The sequence below is a fragment of the Miscanthus floridulus genome, chromosome 19 (genome assembly GCF_019320115.1).
Source record: "Miscanthus floridulus cultivar M001 chromosome 19, ASM1932011v1, whole genome shotgun sequence".
NCBI lineage: Eukaryota > Viridiplantae > Streptophyta > Magnoliopsida > Poales > Poaceae > Miscanthus > Miscanthus floridulus.
The window spans coordinates 33,336,459-33,346,228 of NC_089598.1; the positions used below are offsets into that span (position 1 = coordinate 33,336,459).

A 9,770-nucleotide genomic window follows, 5' to 3' on the forward strand; every position below is an offset into this window, starting at 1 on the left:
GATCTTTGCTTCCACACTTGAAGCACCTTCTTGACTCTTCTTTGTTCTTGAATGAAGATTTCTTTCTTCTTGCATGGTAGCCCTTCTTCACCATGAACTTGCCAAATCTTTTGACAAAGAGAGCCATCTTCTCATCATCATCATTATCCTAAGATTCATCTTCTTCACTTGATGTTTCTTGCTTTGCTTTGCCCTTGGATGATGTGGCTTTGAATGCCACACTCTTCTTCTTCTCATCCTTCTTCTCATCTTTCTTCTCCTTCTTTTCTTCCTTCTCATCATCATCTCTATAAGTATCATTGGTCATTATATCTCCTAACACTTGGTTTGGTGTTATGGTGTCCAAACCACTCCTCACTAGAATAGTGACCAATGTACCAAATCTTGAGGGTAAACATCTCAAGAACTTGTGAGAGAAGTTCTTGTCCTTCACTTCTTCTCCAAGTGCTTTGAGATCATTGATAAGCACTTAAAGCCTATGGAACATCTCTGGCACACTCTCATCATCCTTCATTTTGAAGCTTGCAAACTTTTCTTTGAGAATGTAAGCCTTTGCATCCTTCATGGCTTGAGTGCCCTCAAATGATTCTTCCAACTTCTTTCATGCCTCATGTGCCATCTCAATATTTTTGACTTGCTCAAATGTTCTTTCATCAATTGCATCATGAATGGCACTTAGAGCAATGTCATTGTTTTGGAGAAGTACTTCTTCGGCCACGGTGAGATTCTCCGGATCTTCAATCTTAATTTTTGTTTCTACCACCTTCCAAACCTTCCTATTGATTGACTTGATATAAGTTGTCATCTTGGCCTTCCAATAGGGACAGTTGGAGCCATCAAATTGGGGTGGCTTCTTGGTGTTGTTGATTTGAGCCATTTTAACACCGAAGGTTGTTAAGCCTCAAATAACGGTGACCTCGGCTTTGATACCACTTGAAAGGTCCTAATGGCTAGAGGGGGGGTGAATAGCCTAATAAAATTTCTACAACAACACTTAACAAAATAGTTAGACAATTATAAGGCAAAGCAAGTGTTGCGCTAGCCTACTCAAAATGCAAGCCACCTACCACAATTCTAGTTTAGATAGTGTCGATTCACACAAGAGCTATGACACTACCCTATGTTAGTGTGCTCTCAAAGACTAACTAAAGAGCCACACTAACCAAGCAAGCAAGCTCTCACAACTAGCTACACTAAAGAGCTTGTCAACTAGTTTGCGGTAAAGTAAAGAGAGTGATCAAGATAGTTATACCACCGTGTTGAGGAGTGAACCAATCAATCACAAGGATGAATAACAATGAAGACCAATCACCTCGGAATCAAAGGATGAACACAATGATTTTTACCGAGGTTCACTTGCTTGCCAGCAAGCTACTCCTCGTTGTGGCGATTCACTCACTTGGAGGTTCACGCGCTAATTGGCTTCACACACCAAACCCTCAATAGGGTGCCGCACAACCAACACAAGATGAGGATCACACAAGCCATGAGCAATCCACTAGAGTACCTTTTGGCTCTCTACCGGGGAAAGGTCAAGAACCCCTCATAATCACCACGATCGGAGCCGGAGACAATCACCACCCTCCACTCAACGATCCTCGCTGCTCCAAGCCGTCTAGGTGGCAGCAACCACCAAGAGTAATAAGCGAAATCCGTAGCGAAACACGAACACCAAGTGCCTCTAGATGCAATCACTCAAGCAATGCACTTGGATTCACTCCCAATCTCACTATGATGATGAATCAATGATGGAGATGAGTGGGAGGGCTTTGGCTAAGCTCACAAGGTTGCTATGCCAATGAAAATGCCAAAGTTTTTGAGCTATAGCCGGCCATGGGGCTTAAATAGAAGCCCCCACAGAATAGAGCCGTTATACCCCTTCACTGGGCATGACACGGGCCGACCGGACGCTCCGGTCCAACTGATCGGACGCTGCTCCTCAGCGTCCGGTCGCCCGATGGCGTCCACGTGTTCCCTGCGTTCAACAGTGAACGTTTGATCTCAACGGTCGACATGTTGACCGGACGCTCCGGCAGAGCTGACCGGACGCTGGACCCCCAGCGTCCGGTCGTTTACAGTAAGGGTCCAAAATGAGTTTTTTGCCGACTGGACGCGTCCGGTCATGCTTGACCGGACACAGCCCAGCGTCCGGTGCTTAACCCTAATCACTGTGGCGACCGACAACATGACCGGACGCAACCCTTCAGCGTCCGGTCGCAGAGTGACCCAGCGTCCGGTCAGTTGACCGACGCCAGCATCATTGCGACCAACTCCATTTCACCTCTAACTTCTTCACCCTTGCTCAAATATGCCAACCACCAAGTGTATCACCTTGTGCACATGTGTTAGCATATTTTCACAAACATTTTCAAGGGTGTTAGCATTCCACTAGATCCTAAATGCATATGCAATGAGTTAGAGCATCTAGTGGCACTTTGATAACCGTATTCCGATATGAGTTTCACTCCTCTTAGTAGTACGGCTATCAAACCTAAATGTGATCATACTCTCTAAGTGTCTTTATCACCAAAACAAAATAGCTCTTACAAGTTATACCTTTGCCTTGAGCTTTTTGTTTTTCTCTTTCTTCTTTTCAAGTTTAAGCCCTTGATCATCGCCATGCCATCACCATTGTCATATTATGATCTTCATTAGCTTCTCCACTTGAAGTGTGCTACCTATCTCATGATCACTTGATAAACTAGGTTAGCACTTAGGGTTTCATCAATTCACCAAAACCAAACTAGAGCTTTCACCCGTAGAGAGCACTTGATCCTTACGCGGATCAAGGGGGAGCTACACCCTTGCGCGGGTGGGCCAACGAGGACTAGTGGGGAGTAGTGACTCTCCGATACCTCAGCAAAACATCACCGTGTTCCTTCTCCTCTCTTTACTTTAAGCATTTACATTTGAGCAATTCAATTCTTGTCTTTACATTCTTAGAATTGCCATGCTAGAGTAGGATTTGAACTTAGGGTGCTAAACTTTTGTGCGGTAGATCAATAGAATAACTTTCTAGGCACAAGGGTTGAAGTGGGCTAAGTGTAGGGTTTATTTATTGCAAAGAATTTTAGAATTAACCCAATTCACCTCCCTCTTGGGCATCTTGATCCTTTCAAGCATCTCTACATCTCTTCCACCTCTGAAAATTTCTCCACTCCCCGCTCGTGTCGGTGTCATAGTGTCACTGCGCATACGCCCTGCCCTAATCTATCCTCGTCGTGCCCCCTTCCCCTACCGTGCGCCCGCCCCCGCAACGCCTTGCCCTTCCCCCACCACACCGTACCCCATCGCTGGCCACGCCGTGCCCCATCTCCAGCGAGCGGATAGGCTGGATGATTACAGCTGAGCATAGGCGGTGCTGGAGAAGCCGTGCCAGCGGGAGCGAGCCTGGGCAATGAGCAAGTGTGGGATAATCGTAGGAGGAGCGACGGGCCAACGTCTGAGGTGTACGCTGGGCCGACATCTCCCTGACCCAAGCTTGCCGGCTACAGCAGTTCACCGCCAGCGACGCTATGTTTCGGTGCTTGGTCTCAATGTTTCAAAAGTATATTTGAGATGTTGCATATGTTGCAATGACAATATACGCATGTTGCATACATATGTTTTTAAGTGTTTCATCTGAATATTACAAAAATAGATATGACTGTTGCATGTGTTGCAATGATAAAATACGCATGTTGCAAGCCTATGTTTCAAGTGTTTCAGGTATTTCAGACGTATGTTGCAAATGTTTAATATGGATGTTTCAAAAGTAGATTTTGGTGTTGCACATGTTGCAAATGACTATACACGTATGTTTCAAGTGTTTCATTGTCTTCATACGTATGTTGCAGATGTTTTATCTGGATGTTTGAAAAGTAGATCAGGTGTTGCACATGCTGCAATGGCCCCGGTGGCTGGCAGACGGCGCCCTGCCATAGGGCTTCGCCTCCTACCTCGCGCCTTCCTCACACGGCGCGCCTCTCCCTCTCCTCTCCTCTCCCTCCCCTCCCTTCTTTTCCCTCCATCTCGGATCATAGTTCGAGCTCGGCCCACGAGCACGTGGAGTCATGTAGACGTCGACGTCGGGTAGGCGTGGGGGCAGGCTCGGCCGACGTGCGCACAGAGTCGCAGACGTCTGGTAGGTGCAACAGCAAGCACGTGGTGGGCGGGCAGACGTAGCAGGCACGAGCAGGCGCACCAACTTGTGCACGAGGCAGGGCAGGCGCGGGTGTCCGAACGGGGGCTAGCGTCCGGACGTCCGAGCTCTAGCCGTTCCGTTTATTTATCACACTTCAAGGGGGCACAACTACATCAACAGCCGCTAAATGACATATCGACGATCTTCTTGTTGATGGCTGGGTGATTCTTTTGAAGTTCAGGAACTGTTTAGTGGTTGTTATCCCTGCGATGGATTGTTTTTCTGTCTGTTACTCTGCGGCGGTCTTTCGTAGTTCGTCTGAAGCAGGCGACTTTCGTTTCTACGTAAGGCGGAAATCAGTATATCCTTGTGCTCTTTTTCTCTCTGTAATACTCTATAACGTTGTATTTCCATTGCTTTCAATGGAAATGGGGTTCCTCGTGTAAAAAAAAAATGTTGCACGCTAAATAGTAAATAGTGATACAGGGACTATTCGCTTCAGCTATAACTGCCGTTGTTGTTGCTGTTTACACTGTAACTTATGAGATGTAGCTATAGGTCACAGCTACATCAACAGCCGCTAAAAAGGGCTGCATAACAGGTCCAAAATCATTTAAAAGATGAAGTTTTTTTCTTTTTCGATCACGCACAAGATTTACGCGTCTTTGTATTAAGATGGAGTAAAAAGTTTAATAAAACGCGTCTTAACAATGTCCTAGGAGATCAAAAGAGATGTACATGCACGCTCGAACCCTCCCTAGTATACTTAAAGCTATGATATTATATTTGACACCGATCAACCCGAATTGCGTCGCCAGATACGAGGCTATACCCGGGCTGCCGAACAGCGGCGGCGCTGCTTGCGTGGACCCACGTCGCCGTCCGGTGAGAACAACATTGGAGTTTGTTTCATGTATTATTCTTTCAAGGAGGAAACTATATATAGTCCATTCTCTAAAAAATTAACAATTATCGTCCATGTGAAACTAGAAGAGATCATGGCTGCAGCCTTGCCCAGACATGCTTGCTAAACAAGTGACGAAGCCAAAGAGCGCCGGATATGCAGATGCAGCTAGCCGATGTTGACCGCGCGGGGCAGGCCGTGCTCCTGGGGGGCGGCGGTGGCGGTGGCGCAGTCACCGTCGGTCGGCACGTTGGAGCAGCTCCCCGGCGGCGCCTCCACTTGCTCGTGCACGTGCGGCGCCACCATCGGAGACGTGAGCACCGGCGCCATGGCGTCCTGCATCTGGATCATACCGTATCTAGCCGGCTCAGGTGAAAGCAATGCAGTAGTGGTCGAAGTCGAACTGGACGGTCCTGATCCGTGCCACGTCACCTGGTCGTCGAGCGGGAAGGGCGTGGACGGGATGAGCGCGGAGAGGAGCTCCGCCGACGTGTACGCCTGCTGCCAGTCGTCGCTGGGGGCCTGCTGGTCCACGTGGCACATCGACGCTATTCCCGGGTCCACCCCCGCCACGACCGGGTCCCGCCGCATCGAGTCAAAGATCACCTGATCCCTGATGGAACAAGGGCACAGACCACCAGCATGAGCTCAACAACAATAATGCATGGGCTCAGCCCATGTTTGAAGGAAGGATGTATGTGGCCCATCGGCCCATCCTTACCTGAAGGACAAGATCGGGTCCGGCCCGGCGAAGATGGACGACGTCGGCAGCCCGTCGGCGAACCACGAGGACACGTCGCCCCCGAACGCGTTGACGCCCAGGTCCCCTTGCTGCTCTTCTTCGTGCTGCTGCGGCGGCGGCGGCGGCGGCAGGCCGAACACCTGCGGGCATGCATGGGTAGATCTCTCTCCATGTTAATTACGTACTCCATCCACTAATTACTGTTATTACTCGCTGATTCGAATCAGCAGCAGTAATTACGGGCTCAATCCATGATTACGAATTAAAGACGATGTGAATGTGATTATCAGACTCGGTCACGTCACGTACGTGGTGCATGTCGGAGGGCGACGGCTCGAACGGACCCATGTGGTTGCACAGCAAATATTTCTGCAGTGAATGCACGCATGCAAGGCGGTTAATTGACATGGCTGTGAGAAATCCGGTCATTTGTTACGTGCTCGTATACGCTGCCTTGATCCAAAATTAACATGAGATTTCTCGTCATTAAAAGAGAAAAAGAAAATTAACCTTAGTTTAGTAATAATATAGGGGAAAATCTATGTTTATTAGGCTCCGGGCTTTTGTTGAAGTCTAGATTTAGCCCTCAGACTCTAAAACCAAACATCGATAGACCTCCAGCTATTAATACCGGACAACTTTTGCCTTGGCTAGTTTTAAAGGTGGTTTTGAGTATATATGTATTTTTTCTAAAAACAATAGGTAAATCGCTCAAATTCATACATAATTATTTTTTGAATCAGATCAGAAAAATATGAAATTGTTACCAAAATTTTTCTTAAAATACAATCTATCTCATTGAGATCTACAATTCTGGTTTAGGGTCATTTCTTCATCCTAGTTTGTTCAAACAATTTAGAAAAAAATTATTCCAAAATATGAGAACTTCAAATAAAATTTTGGGACCGTATAAGATTTCAAATGAAACAAAAGTCATCTACAAAGTTGTAGCCCCTGGTTTTGGTAATTTCTTCATCCGTGTTTGTTCGAATAATTTAAAGAATTTGAATATCAAAATATGAGAACTTCAAACTGAACTTTGGGACCGTAAATGATTTCAAATGAAATAGTTGTCAACTCTACAACTTTGGTTTTAGTCATTTGTTCATTCAAGTTGATTTGAATAATTCAAAAAAATTTGAATATCAAAATATGAGAACTTCAAAAGGATATATTATATTTAAATAAGATAACAATTAAATTTCTAAAAATCATAACCAATTTATTTTAAATAGATAGATAATATTTTGAGAAAAGTTTTGGTACCAATTTCGTATTTGTTTTGATTTAGAAATGATTATTTATGAATTTTAGCGATTTACTTATTATTTTATTATTTAAAAAAAATACATGTATGTACTCAAAACCACCTTTGAAACTAGCAAGGGCTAAAGTTGTCTGATTTCAATAGTTGAAGGGCTGCGCACTTCTAGTTTTGAAGTTCGAAAGCTAAATCCAAACAACTAACTAACCTTTCGCTCCTCGACGCGGGTGAGGGTGTCCATGAGGAATTTCTCGCACGTCTCAAGCTCGTTCATTGATGCCAGCACCACCGGATCCGGCTCAAACATCCTAAAGCCCAATGTGATGGATTCAAATAGATTAGGGCATTTAAAAATAGGAGCTCATATTTAGAAGCTTTAAGAAGATTCTCAAATTATCTTTGTGACACTACTCATTCTTCATGATGAAGTGAAGAAGGTTCTAGTGCTATACTTATAATGGTAGAAAATAGATAAGTAATTTTTTATAGTGAAAATAATATCCCTCGAAAACGTGATGTTAGGATTTTTTAGATAGATTAATGCTGAGTCGAGATTACCCTTGTAGCCCTATCTATTGAAGGTGAACCATGCTAATTAAGAAATAAATTGCTAATTAAAAGGAATGTATAGATGCATGCAGACCATAATCTCAAGTTTGTAAGGGCCCAAGCTAGTTCCATTCCAATAGCTAAAACATCAAGTTTTTGGACAAAATTTAAAGCCTAAAACATCAAGTTTCTAGAATGGAAAGAACATTTTATATGTGATATTTGGGATAGTTGCCACTAACAGTTATAACACTATGTAGCTCCCGCCAACTTTAACATGAAAACCAAATACATGCTGAAGTTCTGATCATGATTAACTATTTATCAGCTATCAGTTAAGTCTACGCTGTTAGTTATAGGCACGGATGGTTTTATCACGGTTTGCAATGTGCTGCATGCATCTTTTGTTTGGAACCAAATTAGGTGTTGCATCTTTAAACGTGGAAAATGCATGCATTGTAGGGAGTTTGTGTAGAACCTAAGTCGCTCCTCCAAGACTTGCAGCTGGTGTTGGTACGTCCTGATCTCCTGCTGAAGCTCCTGTACGTACGTGTAAGATTACACACACAGAAAAAAAAAACAAATAATCAAGAATATGCATGTTTTGAGTAAAAATCATGTACTGTCTTTTGTCCGAAGATGGTGAGTCACATGATGAGATAGGTTATTACCTCTACGTTGGAGTTTACTGGCCCTTTACTGTTTCATCAAGGTATTCATCGAATAATACAATGCATCAGAGAGAAACAACAAGCATCAATGAGAAAAGGAGATTAAAAAATAATTGAAGTAAATATAAAGGAAGATTATCATCAACATTTGAGAGAGAGAGAGAGAGTGATATATATACTTGGGTGCAAGTTGTTCGGCTATGTCACCCTCGCATTTGAGTTGTGTAAGCATCTTGATCAGATACTGTATTCGGATACATACATGTTTAAGATGATAAAAACATCAGTTAACGAGCAAAGGTTAATGTTGAATTTGGATATCCAAATACAGTATCTGATACGTCACCTCTCTATTCCGAACGACTCTGCATCACAGCAAGCAATAATCAGAGAATAAAATAGTCATAACAAACTTGTTGTGTTTGCCTTAACAACATGAGAGAATCTAGGTTCTTTCGCAATACTAATAAGAAAGAGGGCCGCATGCAATTGGGATCCGGCCGCGCGAGCGAATTGAACGTACCCTCCCCTGTCGTGCTCCGGGAGATTGATGTACCTCGTGATCACGTCCTCGATCCTGCCATATATATTTAAGTAGAGTAAAAATTAACAAGTGTGATTAAATTTTGCCTGAAATCGTCGACAGGTACACATGCACACTATATGTTACCGAATTCGGCTGGAGCAGGTAAAAGAGAGAATCTAATTAAAGAAAGAAGAGGCGCTCGGCAACCACGGACGGACCTGCGCCTGCCGGAGAAGTGGCTGAGGCGATTGGAGGGGGAGAACATGATGAGCGCGATGTCGATGTCGCAGAGGACGGAGAGCTCGTACGCCTTCTTGATGAGGCCATTCCGCCGCTTCGAGAAGGTCACCTGCCGGTTCGTGTTGTTCTCGATCCTCTTGATCTGCAGCTTCACGCGGCCCATAATGCTTGTGCTGATGCTGCTGATGCAATCACTCTAGATTGCAGGGAAAGAAGAGGAGGGCCGCCGCGCCGGGGATGAAGAAGAGGTAGCCCGCCCGCCCGCTCGGGGTCGGTGGTGGCTTTGGAAGGAGGAGAGAATTTGTCGGGAGGGCGCGGTCAACCCTGTAACCGCGAGCAACAAACGGCGCAAAAGCTACACCTGTATAGACGACTGCAGTGCCGCGCAAGTCACAAGTGTACTGCACTACTGATGTGTACCTACGTCTCGCTCTGTGTCGACAGCAAAAAAAAGAAGTAGCTGTAGTCTCCTGTTGCAAAACTGAATGCGTGTGAATAGGTCACGGGTGGGCGACATGCATGCATTGTGCTTGTGCATGCAAGAGATATCAAAGCTTTATCAAAAGGTTAGTCTTGTTATTAATTTTGTTCATGTGTTTGTCGTAGAAAATGAGGCGGTCAGCATTGTATTTCTGGTGTTGTATTCCGAATGTTGTCTGCTGAACCGTCGTTATGATGGAATAAAGAGCTGCTTTAATGTCGAATCACAAAATAATAACCTCTACCTGTAGTCCGTATCCACGCTGGTACG

The 9,770-nt window shown here is 44.8% G+C and overlaps 1 protein-coding gene across 2 annotated transcripts; it reads right to left on the reverse strand.

Annotated features, from left to right (window-relative positions):
- Positions 1 to 4,956: 4,956 nt before the first annotated feature.
- LOC136529087 (agamous-like MADS-box protein AGL66) lies at positions 4,957 to 9,308 on the reverse strand. Of its 2 annotated transcripts, none has more exons than XM_066522146.1 (11): positions 8,998 to 9,308; positions 8,777 to 8,830; positions 8,600 to 8,618; positions 8,433 to 8,497; positions 8,254 to 8,281; positions 8,061 to 8,122; positions 7,242 to 7,341; positions 6,079 to 6,138; positions 5,749 to 5,909; positions 5,460 to 5,640; positions 4,957 to 5,363 (listed from the first exon to the last, which is right to left on the reverse strand). In XM_066522146.1, exons 1-11 carry the CDS (start codon positions 9,180 to 9,182, stop codon positions 5,196 to 5,198), a joined length of 1,083 nt encoding a protein of 360 aa, XP_066378243.1. In that variant the 5' UTR covers positions 9,183 to 9,308; the 3' UTR covers positions 4,957 to 5,195. The 2 variants fall into 2 exon arrangements, with proteins under 2 accessions (XP_066378243.1, XP_066378242.1); XM_066522145.1 differs by having other exon boundaries at positions 4,960 to 5,369; positions 8,998 to 9,301.
- Positions 9,309 to 9,770: the final 462 nt, after the last annotated feature.